Here is a 20347-nt window from a genome sequence, read left to right as displayed (position 1 = left end):
TTGATTGCGGTTTAGAAAAAAAAGCATGCACAAGTAATAAAAAAAAAAAACAGATCAAGGAGTCAGTCATCAAAGCGAAGCCATTTTGACGTACGTTCTTTCCCGAGCTGGGCCCTGGAAAGAAACAGGCACGGGATCGTTGTGAGACGTTTTCGTTGGAACAGCGTTGGCAGGGAACCATTTAATCGAGTAAAACACATGAGTGCATGCACGTGAGCGTTCGACATGTAGCTTTCGTGTCCACGAAACACAACGTGCAATAGTGAGGCAGCTAAAGAAATTTTATCTCGCAATAATCAACCAATAACATAATAAGTCATTGGTATTGTTCTTAAAAATGCTACTTTTTCTTGAAAACACGCTTTCCGGGGTTGCATTCAATCTCTGCGTTTTAAATAAGAGTAAGGCAATTGCAGCAGTTTTGTAGCTTCCAGTACATATATATATATATATATATATATATATATATATATATATATATATATATATATATATATATATAGCAATTCTTTTTGACAGAGAGAACTGATAAGATTCACACAGGCCAAAAGAGGCAATTTGACCCATGAATTTCTTGTGTCGCACAATGACATCAAGCACGACTGATAAGGGAGCAGTCGTGTCGAATTGATAGCTACAGCTATTAATTTGTTTCACGTTAGTTTTTTCTGCCACTGCTTCAGAAGTGCTGCAGTATAGATGATAATTAGAGGACTATCATCCAGGGCGAACGTAAACAGCTGAAGAAAGACATGAACATACAAACCTGTTCATCGGAAATTGCAGATATGCGGACGTCGTATAGAATTTGTCTGAAAAGGAAGGACACAGATAAGATTGTGTCTCGCTAGGGGATTTCTCATTCAATGTCTTCGAACATCTGCCTACACGCGAAAGTGTGGACATTGTACCCTTTATATTAACTGCACTGGATCTCACTAATTACGTGCAATGCAACAGAACCTACAATTGGCATAGCCGCTCAGGAGTAATAAGCAGATTAAGAGGCCGTCCATAGTCGGCCGCTAATCCTCTTCCACACTACACCGGTTGAATGGAAAGTTAACGGATAGATCAGCTGTGCACAACTGTCGATCATTTAGTCTTTTACGGCACCTGCAGCCAGCTTTTTGTTCCGTTTGAATGACAGGGACCGGTAGCTTTAGCTTCACTGCGCGGTATTTGTGAGCTGAGGTAAAGGTGCAGTAAGTGACAGAGATCCAGGCATTTTCTGACCACCTGACAATGCAGGCAGAAATATCTACTTGGAAATCCTCAAACGCCCACAAAAATAGGCTCGCATCGAACCTAAAAAGGGTTGTGGTCTAACTTTCGATGTAGAACCAAAAATATTGAATGAGAAATGCAGTAAAGTCCACAGACTTACTCGTAGAGAGACGGACTTTGCATTATTTATTAACTTTTCAGTCAGTAAATAGAAGCAATTTGCTCAGGCTTCTCTACTGACTGCTTAGATTGGCATCGCTTGAGTGACACATTGGGAAACAGGAACTCAGGATTGGAATATAATGCCGAAAGCTGGCAAAATATTTTTAACGTTCACGTTGTTCATGTCGGTCACCAAAACTTACTAGGCTCCAAAGCGAGCCTGAGGCCAGCGCGTTCCTCCGAAAATATGAGGCCGCGTATTGTTCGCTTATCCATATCTTTTTTTCAAGATCATCTGGTTGGCTTTGGTGGCCACCAGGGCCTGAAACTTAAAAATAGGTGGGTTGGTTTACATGGGGCGTCAGGTGGGGAGGTTGCAAACACGTGCTTTCTCTTGCTACATTCCGCTTCAAGCTTAAGAGGTGAGTCATCTTTTTTTTTTTTTTTTTGCCACAAAGAATATTCGGCAAACTTTAGGGTGCGCCAGCTCTCGGCAGTTGGCCCTCTCTCGGTATGGGAAGGCAGTTATTCCTGCTGCCTGTTTTCTGGGTAAGAGTATTTTCCGCTACAGCGGACATCTTTATTTCACGGGAAAGCAGCACAATTGCGTGACAGTTCAGTTGTCCGTGTCAGTACATGCTTCGAGCCAAATAAAAAAAAAATTATTGTTTTGATCGCACCGTACTTTGCAAAGAGAAATATATACAGCGTTGAACTGAGTGCTCTGCGCTGCAAGTATTATCCCAGCATTTGAATTCGAGTGGATGATTTTCACCGTTCGCGTGCCCTCCGCTCGGGGTTGGCGGAAGTGGGTTACTGCCTGCAGCGAATCATGTCACCAGTTCGACTCCCGGCAGCAGCATCTGCGTTCCTATGAAGCGGTATGCGAAAACGCACTGTCCACTAAGAACGCCGTAACGAAGAGTTCCGGATTAACTTAGACTGTGCTCAGTTCTTTAACGTGCGCAGTAACGTTAAACGTTTGCAGGTAACCTGCATTCTGTAATTTCGGAACGCGTCTACCGCGGTCGGGGATCGAATCTGCGAACACTCATGCCCAGCCGTAGAGAGCCTTCGTGAGTGAGGTGTTGCGGTGGTGGGGACATACAAAAAAAAAAAAAAAGCTATTAGAAGAAAGGCACAAAGGTTGGCCTCAGACGGCGCGCTCTGACTTGCTACTCAACACTGGATAAGAATAGAGGGGTTTAAGGAGAGTTATGAAGCACCGCGGAGGCTTAGCGGCTATGATGTTGCGCTGCTAAGCACGAGGTGGCGGGCTCAAATCCTGGCCGTGGTCGCCGCAATTCTATCGCGGCGAAATACTAAAACGCCCGTGTCCCTTGCACTGGAGACATGTTAACGATCCGCAGATGGTCATAATTATTCCGGAGTCCCCCACTACGGCATGCTTCATAATCAGCTCGTGGTTTCAGCACGTAAATCCCCAGAATTTAATTTTTCTTAAGAGAGTTAGGATGATGTTGATAAAGTAAGGATAGAGATATAGGGACACGCGTGTACACTGTTTGTCTAAAGCACAGATGCTATTCTGTGCCATGACCATGTCGTTCGGAATTCAGCGGTGCTACTCCCATGGCGCCCCTGGAACTCCAGACCTGCGGGGTCAGTACCGGAGCTCTTTTCTTTGCTCAGGGCGTACAAAGTTATGACGTACCACAGGAAATTTCTAAAAGATCCTGTAGTCACCCTAACGGTCGCAGGCTACGTGGCCAGTGCGCTTCTGACGCACAGTGTACATGGAGCGCCAACCTCACTGAAGCTGCGTGACCAGTCTCGTGGCACGTAAAAATTTCAACAAGGCACCCGTTGGCTTGCGTTGGAGTTGCAGCGTCAGGCCACGGAGTCAGTGTGCTATCCAACGCGATTGTTTACCCGCCAGGTTGTTTAGGCGTGTAACTGATGTCCTCGTCGAAAGTTTCGGCGCTGGGCTCCGGTTCTGTCTTCTTAATGACGGCAACTTTTAATTTGAGTCCCACGAAAGGCACTTCCAGCGACCCTCGCGGCTGCGATGCTGTGACACTCACGGCTGTGATGTATTTCGTCGTTGCATGTCATAGTGTGCAGAGTAAAGTTTCCTAAAAGAGGTACGACATTTTTTTCTTTGCTTAGGTGTAGAACCGTGGGAAGCTAGGCTACGCCAGAGCCGCCTATACTCACATTCCAACTTCTTTGCTTAAGCAAACAATAAATAAAGGAAAGTAAAACAGAAAATGTCAAAAAGCATGTTATAGGAACGAACACTAGCGCACAACGACTGACATGGCTTCACATTTGTGCTCTATGAGAACCAAGAAGAAAAAAAAGAAAGAAAGAAAGAAAGAATAAAAAGGGAAAAGAAATGTTTTAGGCCATTTAAAAAATGTCGCGGGTAATCAATGCAGCTCGCCTGTCAGCGCAAGAAACTTAGATAAGGCAGCGTGTAACCCCTTTATTTATTGCTCTCGATGTCCTTACCTTTTTCCCTGTACAGGGAAGACAACGCCAAATACGTTTGAGTAAGCCTTTCCGCGCCTCCTCTCGCTCTCTCCGTCATTCTTTGGGTCAGCAGATATATTCACCTGCGGACACTGCGGTTTATGAGGAAAAAGGCGTTCATGCGATTCCCTCGACCATGCCGTGTGCGTCTGCGAAACAATCGGATGCACGGGGCACGCAAGTTCTTAATTTAAAAGCAGGGAACAGTATGTCTCAATAGTTCGTGCCAAAAATGCGGCGCACCCAAGGAGCCTCCACTAATCGCGTAAAGCACCGCTGTACAATGCACAAGATGTCGTACTTACTCGCACGGTAGGCCACAAACGCGAGCACACCTGTCGTAAGTTCCGTTCGCCGTGAGTGCCAATTTGCATTGTTCTGCAAGAGAGCGAAATCAGCCGTCTAGTTTCGAATGCGCATATAGAACAATTTGCTGTGCGAGATGTAAGCCGTCACTGGGTTGGTTTAACTGTACCAACAAGGCAGCGAATACCTCAAAGTGCCCCACACGAATCACGCCGAAGTCCTGTTTACTGTTGGAAACCTTCGCTCTCTTCAATACACGTTGCGAGGTATCTAAATATCCAGACGGGAGATATTTGCGCGGTTGGTGGAAATAGTGCAGACTTTTTCCAAATTAAAAAAGAAATACATATGCGCTTTCAAACAGCGAAAGCGAAAGAAAAAGAATGTGAAGGAAGGAAGAGGCCTTTCCTAATATTTCAAATACATGAATTCGTGAATAATATGCAGCGTAGACGTTACCACAAGAGGATAAAATTAAAGATGCAGGCCGGTTGCCAACCAATATGTAACCTGTCACAATCTAGACGTTTTGGGAGATTTATTTATATGCACATTACGCCCTTGAGCGTCAAACAGCGGTGGTCTAGTATTTTAACTGAGCGCGAATGTAGCTGTACGCTAACTGAGCGTATAAAAATGCATATGACGCATGCTCTTAAGTAACACATGCACGTACGCAAGCAACCACGCGCCGAAGTGTGAACGAGAAGTCGAACTTTAAATTTAGTCCAAAAAAAAAAAAAGGTGACGCAAGCCATTTTTTTTTGCACCACAGCGCATTAATTATGGAAAGTCCGTTGCAAAATTTCGCTGCAGCTGTTGCTTGATGGACGGTCAGCGAAGTCCATTAATGCGCTTGTTCAGAATAGCGCATTCGACGTGTTTTCAGCGTTATGATCGATGGGGAATGTGTGAGGAGTATCTGAATCTGTTTCACACTTTGAGAAAAACGGAAAGAACTGCTGCAGAAAGCCTTAGCTCACCTGATTCGCCGAAGTCGCACGTTGGGTACGGGTAACTGGCAGTGAACTCGTACGTAGCCTGAACGCAGCCGCAGTGGGTGACCTCCAGCTCCATGCCGCATTTATGCATGCAAAGCTGCGATCGTAGAAGGATGCGTGAGGGCGTAGCCATTTCATACGTGGCGTCCCTGCTAAGGTTAGCCCAGCTGGTAAAAAATAAAAAATAAACTGGCACAATAAAATAATTATGAGACCGATGATCAGTCATCACTAGCGGCGCAAAATCCTGCAAGCAGCCGTTGCATAAGTACAATTGCAACGGAGATCAAACTTAGTAATAATAGGAGGACAACTATATGAAATATGTTGGCAGAGTTTACTGCGTGTGGATGGCATACAGCTGCTCCAATTAATTTTAAAGAAAGTGCTTGCAAATGTCACGCTTCCGTGATTAGCTACCTTTCTCGATTTCCGGAAAGAGTGCTACGCAACACAATCTTCATATTCCGAAGAAATGAGCGGCATCGATCTTAAGTGTGAAATGTGCTGAAATTTTAATGCTGCGGACTTAATGAGGAGCATCGCAAAAAATTTGTGAACCCTCGGTTTCATGGTATTTTTATGTGTGATACGAAATTCGCCCATTGTCTTTGGTGAACTAAAGAAGGTACCTGGTTTTTGTTTGGTTAAAATAAGGAATAGGCAATGGCTGCTGCGTAGACAAAGCCCAAAGTACGTGGTATTATTGCAGCTTTTGCAATAAATTACTTATGCTAGCGCTCGGGAGCGTTATGGGTATTTTACGAGCGCCCAAATTTTAGCCTTCTTCCCTGGCAGAACAAAAAATGCTACTGAGATGAAATTTAGCGAAAAGGCTATGCCAAATCTGCACGAAGTTGAATGCGTGTGAAATAAACACTGCGTTTGCTAACAATTTAAGCATGTTTACGAAAGTGTCATACTGCCGTAATGAGCTGTGCTTCCCCCTAACTCAAGCGGAAACGGGGATCATGTTCAGTACAATGTGTGACGAAACTTCAGCTTTCCTGAATAGGAACAGTTGCAAATAAACACTGGACTCTTGTTTTTTGCGCTCATTTTTTCCGTTATGCAAGGTTTATAGTAGATCTCTATGTTGACCTCGATGAACTATAAAATGCGCATTGTTTACATTTATTTAAATTTACAGGCAGGTGATACGCAATGTGTAAACGAAGTTTGAAGTGTGTACACAAATTACAAGCCTTAGCAGTAGATTACATACGAAGGCTATCCGGAGGAATATGACTGTGTTTGAGGAGCAACGCATATTTTAACATGCTGCCCTGCGAACTACAACAAGATCACATCACGAGAAAATGGGAGGGGGGAGGGATGAGGGGATATAAAAGGCAAATGGTTTCGCAAAGTAAAATGCATGGACGTGAATCACTCCATTTGTACAAGAATTCTTTACCAAGTCCCTGAAGACGCTATACGGTGGCAAAGGTTTCAAACGGACAAGCCACATACGGGCAACGTTTGAAAGAGCGGATTTAAATACAGGTAACTGAATCTCTTTATTGAACCTGCTCTATAGAAACAGCTTAGCTGGTGTTGTGACTCTGCAACGTCACAAATGTCTGCAGTTTTTTAAAATTAATTCATCACTTATTAAACTGCGCGCAGGTGGTATACATAGCTTCCGATACAGAACTTGGCGCGAGGTTGGTGGGAACTACGGACAAACATCGCAAAATTGCTTTTTACACGAGCGTACACTCTCACGATGAAGTAATATCGTGTTTCCAGGGTGCTCTAGCAGCTGCTATTATGAGAGCGTGGGATTCAGCTGACTGATGCCCTGATAGTTTGCGTCAAAGTCGTGTGCTAGCGCGTTACACCACGACCCCGTGTAAGTTCTGACTGACTTTCATTCAACTTTTCTTCTTTAATAATGCTCCGCATACGTGTAGTATAAACGGACACCAATACAATGTCAAGAATACTTACGTCGAAGTTGAGTATGCCCTTGAATTCCGGGAAAGACCCCTGTGACTTGTAATCGGTGCACATGCTTTTGTAAGGCGCAGGCAGCCTGAAGGTGCGGAGCTGCGGCAGGAAAATTTTTTGATGTATTTTAATATATCTGCGCAAGCACAGAACAGCAAGAGTAAGCAACCGGCTATAGACGCAATTTGCACATCTGATATCTAATAGGAACCACTGCGCTAAACCATGACAATGCCGTGAGATGTTGTGTTGGAATCCGCGATGTGATGTTCTGGTGTAGTAATGCTTGTTGACTGCCACTTTCGACAATATTGGAGGTGTCAACTAATCACTTTCCAAAGATATTTATGCGATAACTGAACTAAGACATGATGCGTACATAAGCTGGAGTCATGCAAAGCAATACTGTTTCTGACTAAACGAATGAAGGTAATTTTTATCAGTACGATAGCCTGCGACATTTCGATTGTTACGCTTGAGTTGAAGGGGTGTTGTAAGGCAGAGGTGAATTTTTGTTTAAATATTGTTAGCCTTTCTTATCATTTTTGCCCACCTGACTTTCTTACGGCCAATCATCAATCTTGGATTGGAGCTACGGCCATCAATGAATTTTTTTTTCTGGAACCGGTTGACAAGTGGCTTACGACAAAAATTAGCTCTGTTCTACCTGATAATGTTCAGCGCATATATGCTTGCTACAGGTCCACCGTTCCACTAAATAAGGACCACCACGAACTGCTTGCGTACTTGTAATGGATATCAATGATGAGTTCTCTAAAGCATAAGTAAATAATTTATACCAAAGTTTTGTTTTAAAGCAAAGCTCTCTTTGCCTTGCCCACCCCTGTTTCACGCCTGTCGGTCGATCCGTCTTCAGGTTGGAATCTCACACTATAGGACACAGCGATGTGAGCCGGTCTTGCACACATCGCACGGAATCGACAAAGAACATGTACTGCTAGTCAACGGTCAAGTGAGCCCATGAGTGTCCTGTGTAATAAAATATTAAATCACGACAAAAAACATCTGCATAGAGTACTGGCTTCTTCGAAACCTCTAAAGCGCAACGCATGATATTCAACAACTTTTTTTTTATTTCATTAAATTTCTCATATCTGGTCTACCCAGTTCTTGAATCATTGAGTACGTATGTGACACAGGGCATACTCTCGGCCAACCCTCCACTATGGGCGTGTGCCATTCAGACACAGAAATGCAGAACGCCTAATTGTATTCACATATGCGCCGTGCTTCGCGGATACACCTCGGCGCCCCATCCTTCCTCAACTTCCTCCTGGGAAACTTCGCTGACCAGCTCAGAACCGCAGGAACCATGTCTGCTGATCCCGCGGGCAAGGGGAGCTGCGCGAGCCCATGGGGCGCTGCACCATAAGGGCTCAGCCATATACAAGGAAGGTGCCCCACCCTAATACAAATAAGGGTTTCGTTCTCTCTCTCCCGTTGTCAGGCGTCACAAATAATCTCTGCCGTTGTGACACCTCTGAGTCGACGTCTCACGCGTGCATCGCCTGACTTAGTGCTTGTATTTCGGTACAGCTTGTGAGTGATGCAGTGCCTAATCACAAACCTTGTATTAGGTTAGATGGCCTGCATAGGATGAAATAACGCAACTAAAAGCATCGCATTTAGTTTAACGGAATTTATTTGACTGGTTCGCTAAAGGTTTTGCTTCTCGTAGGTTTCAGCATATGCGCTGAATGTGGTCAAATCTTTTATGTGATCTTCCTTCATGAGACTTTACGAAAAAGAAAGAAAGTAGTCTAGCGCAACCTACAGAGGCTTGGTGTCGCCAGACGCGCTATAGAATATGATGGCGCAGATAAGCGAAGTTACCTCTTAGAGTACTGAAATATGAAGTATGTGCACTATACGCGCATTGTGGCTTAAAGGGCGCGATAGTTCATAAAAGTAGACTAACAGGAGAAATAAGTCCTGTCGTTTGTGTTATTCTTCCTGAGTCGTATGGCCTTCTGCGCCTTGCCTTTACTACTTCAAGTCCAGCATACGAACATATTATCATTCGACATAGAGTATGCAACGGCGAAAACAGAGCATCCATGAACGAGACAATAGGGAGTTTTAGAAACAGGGTGCCGAAGTTAAATCCACCTGGCGTGCGAAAAATGGAATGATAGTACAAAAGGGCGCAAAAAAAACGCTTACAAAAGAGTTGGAATTTTTAGATAGGGAAATCCGCTTGGGGACCCTATTTCCAAAACTCCATAATTACTCAAACATAAGACCCTTATCCGGATTCTCCGATCCAGAAGAGCCAGTTCGAGATCCCGCTCACCTGCTGGGCGGTGACTTGGATGGTTTTTCCCGGAAGGAGTTGGACAGCGGACAGTTGGTCGGGAGGGCAGAGCCCAGTCTGGTGCACGAATAGCGGGTAGACCCAGCGGGGCAGTAGTAGCATCGTGTCGCGTTTCGAAAACTTGTAATGCAGCTCCAGTTCTACACAATTCACAAACGACCAGAGGGAGAGAGAGAGAGAGAGAGAGCTGGTGTTTTTGGCGGATGTGTACGAAATTTCTTGAGACCGGGCGCGAACAGTTTTGTGAGGAAGCTGGGCAGCCAGTACAGCTAGGATTCTCTTTTTTTTGTGTGCGTTGATTCCTCGCGACAATGTTTGACGACTGAAGATCTCAATGCCCCAAAATTGCAGGTAAAGAAAGCACTAAATGAGAGAACGATAGAGATAGACATAAAAATTGAAAGATTAAAAGAAAAGCTTTCACAAGTGCTTACAGGGAAAGAAACACACCACAGACACTTTACAAACACATATACTATAGAACTTGATATGTATCATTATTATTCTGTACGAGAACACGTACACGATGGACATAGAGAGGGAAGGATGAGTTACCGTACATGCTGCAATAAATGAAGCCATATACAAGATACTGTATATACTTCCAAACGGCAGTCATATACTGTAACTTCAGTTGAACCAGTTCAGTTCACAGCAGAGCGAAGAAAAAGTCGCTAACGAGTTCCGAAGATAAATTGAGATAAAAAAAGGAAATGGCACGAAAGCGCACAATCCTGCGCGCAAAGGCTCGGGCTTAAAGCTAAAGGGTTACCGTGCGCACGCTTGTAGACGACAGTGTTTGCACTCGACCATCACTGGGACGTGGCCGCCGCGGCCGGTATCGGAACCCGCGACATCGTGGACGCTCCACCACGGAACGCGATAAGCCACAGCGACGGATTATGCATGCGCAATACTTGGCCCATAAGCGTACATGGTCCATAAGGGTGCAGCTTCCACTTGAGGGATGCCTTCAAAATAAGGGTTTGGTGATTACGTCGTGCACTACGTAACTCTAGGACGACAATGTTCCGGCGGCTAAGTCCACAGAACCTTTCTTTTTTTTCTCATTTTCGATTTCTGAAATGTCTTGCAAACAGGCTCGCGGGCCCAGAAGAATTGCGCTGGCATTCACGTCATGTATGCGACGTATATTTAACAACACGTCGAGTGTGCTTTCTCCAGACATTGTCTATAAGTGAAGTGTCTGATAATCACATTAAGACGCCAATTGATTTTGTCCGTTAAAAGTTCAGTTTTCCCACTTTTTCTTCTGTCTTAGGAATTGTACAAAGCATGCAGGTTTATAATAAATTAAGAATTTTGGAGTCATCACTGAGGTTTGTTAAGTTCGCAAAATGGCGGGCCCCATGCGAGAACTCTCAACAGCATTGTCAGGTAAGAGAACACAAACTCTTTCATGCCTATGGCCAATTGAAAAATATGTCCGGTGTTTCAATGAATTTTGACAAGGGTCCTTATGAAGGCCTTTCAAGCTCCTCTCTGCGATATCCGCTGACACATGGTATACCTATGATCACCCGTACCAGCTTCTATTAAGAAGCGCTATACCCTAAGGTGCACTCGATTGTGTGCAGGACGACACCATCGGAGGAGGTAACTATGTTGACGAAGCGCATGGCCGGTGTGAACGTTCGAGTTAGACGCTGCGGTAGACTGCTCAGACTCAACTCTTCCTGAAATTTTAGCTCTCCTTTACTAAAATAACAGAAACAAAACGGAACGCCAGGAACTTATTGCTAATGACACCGTCTCAGTCCAGTGCAGTTTGCTGTTATCTGAAAGGCAGTCAGCAAGGGGGCAGGGGGGGGGGGGGGCAATAGAACAGATAGAGAAGATAGCAGAGAGGTAAGCAAAGAAAGTTGCTTCCATACGTGCAAAAGAGCGATAAGACGAAATTTTGACTATATTTTGCTAGTGCAGTGACTTCCTCAAGTTGACGCAAATTCGGATATCGCTTCTAACTTTTGACGCGACTCCGATCTTGCTCTGGTGAGGGCGTCTACCAATACACAAACCAATACAATCTTAGGCGGAAGTCTAACGGCCGCGGAAGGAATGAGGTTTTAGAAAGTATAGTTGACGAAAATTTAGACACGCGGCGAGCAGTCAAGAATTAAGTCCTCGAGAGAGAGAGATAATGAACATTATTGTGCGAATGTAGCTTTGGAGTGGCATCCTCATTCCAGAATGCCTTGAGCTCGGGCCGCGTTCTGGGCTCTCGCGAGCAGCTGTTGATAATCCTGGCGGTCAGAGCTGGCGAAGGCTCTCTTCCAAAGCTCGTGGGATAGGGGTTTGGAGGTTTTAGTGGGGAATGTCTGCAACCCCCTGCTACGTGTCTAAGGGACCCGGCTTCTCGGCAGAAGCGGCATTGCGGATACAATTGTGTAGGGGCTATGGGGGGATACCTGGTTGGTTGGGGTGAATGTATTTACTTGTAGAGCTCGGAAGAATCTCTCCTGCTGTCTAGGTAGTGACTTATGTGTATGAAGCGGGAGGAGGAGGGGGAGAGACTATGTTCTGCGGGTTAGCTTGTAATGTTGTTTTATGTCTTGGTACTAGACTGGAGGGTGCACGCGTTCGGACTCGCATTGCTCGTCGTCGGTTCGGCGGGTCAAAACTCGAGCCACGTGGTTGGCGATCTCGTTGCCAGGAATGCCGTGGGGAGCTGGCACCCAGATGATCATGACTGGTGTCGTTGGCTGCTTTTGATCGATGATTCTGAGCTTGTTGGTATGAATTCTGCCTCTCTGGCGAAGCTGCGCCACGCCGGTTGAGTGTCGGTCATCTATGTATTTGGGAGAGCGCGAGTGATGTTCTTTGATCATGATTACGGTAACTGTTGCGGCTGCTCGTCGCAACCAGCATCTCTTGTCGAAATTAATATGGGCATGTTTGCTCGACTTGCAGGTATACTCTTGTCAAACGAGCACCCGCAAACTCATTTTAACTCCGTCGTCTATATCTCGAGGGAGTTGCACTCGGTGTCACACAGTCACTCTTCCGCTAAGGGACCTTAATGGAGCTTTTGGTCAGGGAAGATCAGCGATCTGTCTCGATGGCTGAAGGGAGTTATATTGAATTAAATAAAATTTCAAGTACACATCAACAACAGTTATTCGCTGCACAATACTCTCAACCTGTGCTGCTGGCGAAATGTTTTTCTCTTTTCATATATGCGGATATATATTAAACGGACAAATGCAACACATACGAATCCGGAGCCACTCTGGAGCATATATTATGGGAATGCCGAGGAATACAAGACGCGCTGCTCAGCCCCACCCTCGAGGATCAACTATGGGCGTCCCGCGGGCTGAGGATGCCGCCAAGACCCACGAACTCCTGGCCGTTACCTAGGCGGGGCCTTTGGCCCTCCCCACCAACTCGCAGGACACGCAGTAAAGTTCCTTCCTCCTCCTTCCTCCAGGGTGTTTACATGAACTCGACAGAATCATGTCGAGTCGTCTTGTCGGGCTTAAATATGCCTGCCCAATTCATGTAAACACTAGCCGGGCGGGCTGAGCAAGCGTCGAGTCGGGCTCAATCAGCCCGACTGCGTGGGGTAGGTATACCCAACCCGACCCATTTGCAACGTGCACGTACGAGCGGACGGGTAGGGTCCACCAGCGCCAAGACGTGCGCGGGGACACTGGGACGTCGCGATTTAGGCGCCGATAGCGGGGATAACATCAGGACGAGGCCGAGACAAGCCCTGTGCAGTGCAACTTCATCGTAGCATTCATATTTAGAACAGCGCAAAAAACACGGACAAAAGAGGACACAGGACGAGCGCTGTCCCTTCTAAATATGAATGATCCGTACCAACTAGCTCGCACCAAAACCCTTCTGAGTCATCGTAGCAATAGGCGCACGAAACAGAGCTGTTGCAGACGGCCGCAGGAACCAGAAGCCCAGTTAGAACACGTTGATGTCTCGGCTTGACGCTGTGTGCCGTCGTTATTCAGACTCGCCCGAAGCGAGTTCATGTAAGCGCGGTCACGTCCTGCTCGGTCAGCCCGATTTCTGACTGAACCCGCTCGCGTCGAGTTCGTGTAAACATAGCACTTGTCGTGCTAGTCGTGCAGTGGTAGGTGTGGTCACTCATGAATGACACCCGCACAGTAGACAAAATAAAAGGAAAGCTCAGGAGGTCACCGTGCACGAGATGTTGCGCTTTAGTTTAGTTTGCCTGCTCGCCACGCCGCAAAGGTAAACACAGATAAGCACAGGGCGGCTAGCGCCGCTGTCAGCACTGCTATCTTTAGTGAGCGCACTTTGATTTTTAACGAGAGGTGTGTTTTTCGCATTAAATGTATAGAATAATGTTTTTATGAAAGGAGCGTTAGTCATATTAGCGACGAGCCTAATGAGAAGTTACATTCTTGTATAAAAAGAAACAGACCACTGAATGTGCCTCTGACGGCTTCCCTAAAAAAAAAAAAAAAGAAAAAAGATCTCGTTATTGGCCGTGTGACACGACCGCAACTTCCTTGAGGTCGATCTCCTTTAGGAAGTCTCACGTTCACTTATCCTAAAGGAGTTTGTGGGTGCCCGTGTGACACGGGTATCAATGCAAGCTTGTTTTGCTTCCCTTGCGCAGCCAACGTCCCTACTGAGTAACTATCGTCTTGTCCACCTCTCCATGATCTTCGATGAATGCCTGTAACTGCGTAGTTGTGCATGGGCATGAGACCTTTAGACGCCACCACTCTTACTGTGCTCTTCTTACTTTTCTACAAGTAACTGAACGGATTTACATCATTGTGGCGCATTTTGCTTTGCCGGGGACGATACTTTTTTTGTATTCTTTTGTAATTCGGTGCACTAGGTCGACAATTTCTACCTTCACAAAAATCTTATCAACATGAGTGTTCTGAGTGGTCGCAATTTAACTAAACTATTGTTTCACAAATACATTATTGGGTTCTATCGACTTGGTTAAACCAGAGTTTTAGGGCAGCACTGGACTTTATTTAGCCTCGTCTGAGTTCGACGCACCCGCCGTGGTTGCTCAGTGGCTATGTTGTTGGGCTGCTGAGCACGAGGTCGCGGGATCGAATCCCGGCCACGGCGGCCGCATTTCGATGGGGGCGAAATGCGAAAACACCCGTGTGCTTAGATTTAGGTGCACGTTAAAGAACCCCAGGTGGTCAAAATTTCCGGAGTCCTCCACTACGGCGTGCCTCATAATCAGAAAGTGGTTTTGGCACGTAAAACCCCAAATATTATTATTATTATTATGAGTTCGACGACAAAGTATCACGGTGCTTTGTCCCTGGCTTTAGTATCACTTGTTTGTTGGAGGTTGCTATAGGCCTAACAGAAAACGTAACCGCTGCCACATAAGTGCTTTACTTCTGTTCTAGATGACGTCACGGCATTCAGCGATGGCTGGGAATCGGTTATACCGATATGCTTTGCTCAAACCGTCTAACAGAAGCCGAGGTATAGATTGACATAGTGGAATACAATATCACGATGTGCTGCAGAAAGCTATGCTAAAAGGCTTTATGCATGCATGCTGGCGTTCGTTGTCGCAAGCAAGGTCAACTCACCCCACTCCCACTGATTCGGACAGTCTTTGAAAGGGTGTTCATGCCGTGGCATGGCGTTCACGTCGAACGTGTAGCACTGCTGCGAAGGGAGCCGGTAGTAGGTGCTGTCGATTCTGGAAAACGGTGGAGGAAGCACGCAGTTGTAAGCACCGGTCGTTGCCAGCGACCGGTGCTTACTATTATTATTGTATGCTATTATTGTGGTAATACGTGAGCAACAGAACTCGCGTTCGCCAGGGGTTGAAAAGGTGCGCCGCAAGAACAGAAAATTTCGACCCGTTTTTTAAAAGTTGTGAAAAGAGCGCCTTAGTGTCATTAACGAAATTCGTGGCGAGGCTGTGCTACTGCCATTATTCTATTTGCGGTTTTGTTCTGTTTCAAGCAAACTGAAGCGTCGTGCGACCATTTGTTAATGCTAGTAGAATGAATTGTATTCATTAGTCTCTTTATAATGTATTTGACTCAATAATAATCTTTTTTCTTTTGTAATCATTCTTCTTTTACAGAGGCTAGCCAGTGTCGATGTAAACAGCTGTCATGTAATACCTGCGCCAGACGTTCGCGGAATTCAAGAGCACAAAAGACGGTCAGAAATTGAAACTTAAAATTTACCATGCTTCAATTAGCATAAACTAGTGGTCAATGCAATAAATCCCACATTCGGCACACTTTAAATTTCATCTCGTAGGCTATCGAGAGGGCGCCCAGATGGTTCACGAACAAATACAGCGGCAGATGTGCCAAAATAATTAGCGCACGTCTGCAGCTTATCTCAACGCTTTCTGGACACTTGCATTAGCGTTTACTTTGGTTAACACATGAGCGTAAGGTATGCTGCGGTCCTATGTTCTACAACGCATTTGAGGGCTTATACAGTAGATATGTAAGCTGTACATTCAAAGTGGGATTTATGCATAAATGTATGTGTCGCGCGAACAAGGGTGCCAGTTTGAGAATTATGTGAGTGCGGAAGGAAGCATGTGTAAAACACACCTTCTCACAAAATAGTGCAGTTGGCACCGAATTTGTGAGCCATCTCCTTTTCATCACGTCAATAAAAAAAAAAAAGACGGTAAGTTTCTTTTTCGTAATCCGTGCTATGTATATTAGAAGATGTCTTCACAATACCACGATCACATGGTATGCGATCAATGAAATTCGCGGTGGAAAAACAGCGAAATAATTCACTCGATCAGCTTTTAGTCTTGTTAATGCATTTGATCGCTAACATCGAAGCTTCATGCGAGGGCGGGGCCTAAAACACGCCTTTTCGCTGATGCAGTGATCCCGAAAACTTCTGAGGCAAAATATGCCACGCCTCAGACAAAAATTTTGAACTGTACAGCCAGTGGCTCCAGAGCAACACTTGGTGCGGTTTGCCTCTAGTGGCGACGATCGTGGAATTACTACACGCACCTCCCCACCCCCTCGCCCTCATCCAACCCCTCCCCTTCCTTTCAAGAAGGCTGTTGTCCGGTGCAATTATGTGCGTGGCGCACACCTGTCAGTGCAGTTAAAGGCAGGGCAGCGTAGACTTCCAGAGCTGATGACGCAGGTGAACAGCTCCTGGATAAGGAAGGACGCCTTCTTGCGCAGCTCCGGCACTGCCTGGGGCACGTACAAACCGGGAGCATATATCTGGGGTCAAATTCAGAGATAAAAGCAAAATTATTAAAGAAAAATTGACAGCACGCAGGATCGTTAAAACAGGAACAGTGTCAGCGTGCAACTGCCACAGGTGAGATACGCAACGACGTGTTTGCGGCTTAAGCGTGAAGCTCTCGCATATAAAGGTTCGTGCAGAGTGTTTTCAATCTTGCACACGAGTATTGCCGGAGAACGCGCGTCCCTCATCCAGTAACACAGCAATGAGAAGGAAACAAGCAAATAGACGGAGATCCATACAATACAATGTATGGCACAAAAAGCCTTGATTCCGGCCTATAGGACGAGCGGGCCACTGAAATATCGCGCGTGGCCCGAAGGGCCCACACGAAACTCTAATATATATAAGCAGCCTACTAAAGTAGTGCGCATCAAATAATACAAACTGTCGGGCAAAAGCAGTCGCTGTTAGCTCACCATGTCATGCTTTTTACACTTGTTTGGCATGTACTTGCAGAGCTTCTCGGTGCTCAACCTATGTGAGGAGAAACAAAAAAAAAAAAACGTTACTCAGGTTGTAATATATATATATATATATATATATATATATATATATATATATATATATATATATATATATATATACACATACACATGGTGCTTCAGCTAATTTTAGCCAAAGTTTAAATATATACCGATACACTCGAAGACGACGCGATCAAATACATGTTGCTCACTTTTGTATGTAGTGTGTCGTGCTATTTTTTTGTATATTGCATAATTGCTATTGCTCATGCTATTTTGCATATTGCCTAATTAGATTATTAGTCACGATGAATTAACCAGCTTCTGAAGAAACGAAGCTAGGAAAGAAATTCCCATTGGAAAGTTGCAGAGCGGCTGCAAAACGTTCGAATAAACAATTTATGTATTTATATCTATGAAGCGTGTCTTTTCCAGCTTATTGGGGATGCCCGCGAAATAAAAAAAAAATGTAAAAGAAATACCGCGGGACATACTTGCTTGCGCGCCGTGATTGAAGCGCTCCCAAAAGGTCCCCGTACAAACGAACATAGCCTCTAGCAGGGCGCACTGCCGCTTAAAAGGCGACAGGGCAGTGACGAAGGCGGCGGCTGTGCGAGTTACGCCAGCGATGTGTTTCCTTCGCGGCGGTTCGTGATAGCGATAAGCACCACCATAACCGCTGGCATGGCTTATGCTAAGCCAGCAGTGATGACATCGTTGCTTTGTTCCAGCCCTGAGTAATGCATCGCTGTTAAGAAAACAACTAAAAACACACGCACGCATACACGCACACCTCTGGGGGACGCCTCTGCCCATAAAAAAAGAAAAGAAGAAACGCCACGCGTATCGATGGTTCGAATTTTTTCCTTCCACGAAAGGTTAATACACGAACGGTTAATACCCAATATAGGCATCACTCTCATCTATGGGAAGAAGAAAAAAATGTGAGCTGACATGTAGTCTATATGCCACCATTAGTGTATAAAATGTGCGAGTGGAGGCGCTAAAACATGCGTTAACAATAGATATACACGAGGCCGCCCCCTCTCAGCGGGAACACCTCATTAGTAATAATAAATTAATGAGAAATTTGGTAGACTGGTCCTCTGCACTGTACTTATTAGATGTCTCCTCCAGATCATTATTTCGGTTAGTTTTGTTTTTACGTAAAATAACTAGACATAGATGTTATAGGGTCTTGAATGCCAATCAGTTGTTTAGCCAAGTGCACCATGTGGCATTGAAAAAAAAGCTAGGCTGACGCAGGCTTATTTTGCTTGCAGGAGGGCAAATTTGCCTTCATCTTACTGCTACAGAAGGCTAAAATTCTGGAATATATCGAACGGCTTCTGGTGTTGTTGCGGTCGAGCTCTTCCTTACGTTGTCTGTCCATATGCGTTTCGTAGCTTTTCACTAAGAGGCTGTGGTTGCGTGTTATTATATTGAGAGCGGCCGTGCTTCCTACTGCCCTGAGCCAAAGGAGTGGAGCGACTGGTCGAAGATACCATAACTTTTGCAAGAATATGAGCAAATTGTGCGTCTTGTTCTTGTTCGGCTGCAGCAATTTCCCGATAAAGCCAATCATCGAGGAGCCGCTGTGTGATCACGACTCAAACGTGTACTTATGCTTACTCTACCCCTGTCATGACCAACTATTGTCCTAAATGCACTTGATTTGAATGCTTGCGCAGCCGCCGAGACTAAAAATCAGGGGCCGAATTCACGAAGCCTTTCGTTCGTCAGTGCTATCTACCAGTGGCAGGCCACCTTCGCTAAATATATGTCTCGAATCAGGATTGGCAGAAATTTGTTCTTACGAACAATTCTAGCGTAGGAGTAGTTTCCGAATCTTACGTCCAGGTGCAACGCTGCACAGCTCACGGCCGTCGCGTCACTTTGCGATACTCACCAGCCGTCGACGCACACAGTGACTGCGGGAAAGATAATGTGGTCGCTTCGCTGTCGCTCGTCCATGGTGACGCTAAAGTTGTACTCGAGATACACGTTCAGCAGGGTGTAGAACTGGTAGAAGAAGGACAGGAAACAGACGGCAGCCACGAGTGCGCGCAGTTGACTCATCGCCGGAGTGGGCAGCTATGGTAGCTTGGTACACCGACTCTTGAGCCGACGTGGAGCTTTCAACCCTTAGGCGCAAGCGATCTGTTCGAATGAAATGTTATCGATTCATCCAGGTCGCAGTACACGTTGGATTTATTTCGTTTCTTCGATTTGGCTGAAATAATTCTTCTTTGGCTTATTGACGGTGCCTCCAAGCAGTTGAGGAGACGCTTGCACAATTACTGGTCCAATAAAACCATTTGGAGAGGCTGTTTCGTACGTCTGCAAGAAACACTTGACATTCTGTCATCTATCTTCTCTGGGTCGCGACCGCCTTGGCTGTTTTTTTTTTTTCATGGTACACGCTGTTATATGAACAAAAGCTAATCGATGTGAGAATTTCCAGCAAATGGATTCCTTTACCGCCCTAATGGTTGCACTTCAAAGGAGTCTTTAGATCGTTTTGTACCATGTAATATGTCGTTAGAAGCGACAACAATGCAAGTCAATCATGTACTACATTCGAAGTAGAACTTGAAGCTATGTTGCGGGAAAGCCACGTGGCGTAAAAGAAATGTCTTTCCTAGTTTCCTAGTATGTTCAGAAGAACATACCGTACCGTCGTTCTGAACTCAAATTCTGACATGTCAGTTCTGCATTCAACGCTCTGAACCTAAAAAAAAATTATGGAAAAACAACATCATCAGATGAAAATTTTTGTCGATGCGAGGTGGCATTTGTTGGTCTACGCCATTCTTGAACTTATGAAGCTTGCAAAGAGTAAATCGAATAAATACAAAATCGTGCTGCCTGTACCCGTCAAATAAAAGAAAACTATTCATCAAAACATCCTGGTTGAATAGTTATTGATACTGCAATGGACAATCTTTACATTTAGTGTTAGGGGGGCTCCACAAACCTTCTACAATGAAGGTATAACATACATAAATGAGTATGCATGCTACGCATGCCCGTCTACCAAGGTAGGCGTCTATTTATGCTATATGGAACCTGAAAACCTGACGATGCATTAGTTACATTATTAGAATATTTATTTTCCAATGTCACTGGGAAATGAAAAGCCAAGGAACGAGGCTTCA

General features: G+C 45.3%; 1 protein-coding gene across 1 annotated transcript; it reads right to left on the bottom strand.

Annotated features, from left to right (window-relative positions):
- Positions 1–69: 69 nt before the first annotated feature.
- On the bottom strand, positions 70–19268 carry LOC142574579 (uncharacterized). The gene is made up of 10 exons (XM_075683628.1): positions 19099–19268; positions 17142–17199; positions 16561–16697; positions 15060–15172; positions 9460–9620; positions 7146–7244; positions 5175–5289; positions 4191–4263; positions 767–812; positions 70–114 (listed from the first exon to the last, which is right to left on the bottom strand). Exons 1-10 carry the CDS (start codon positions 19266–19268, stop codon positions 70–72), a joined length of 1017 nt encoding a protein of 338 aa, XP_075539743.1.
- Between the last annotated feature and the right edge of the window lie 1079 nt (positions 19269–20347).

This window comes from Dermacentor variabilis, chromosome 3 (assembly GCF_050947875.1).
Source record: "Dermacentor variabilis isolate Ectoservices chromosome 3, ASM5094787v1, whole genome shotgun sequence".
Classification (NCBI taxonomy): Eukaryota; Metazoa; Arthropoda; class Arachnida; order Ixodida; family Ixodidae; genus Dermacentor; species Dermacentor variabilis.
This window is presented reverse-complemented; position numbering and strand designations above follow the sequence as displayed.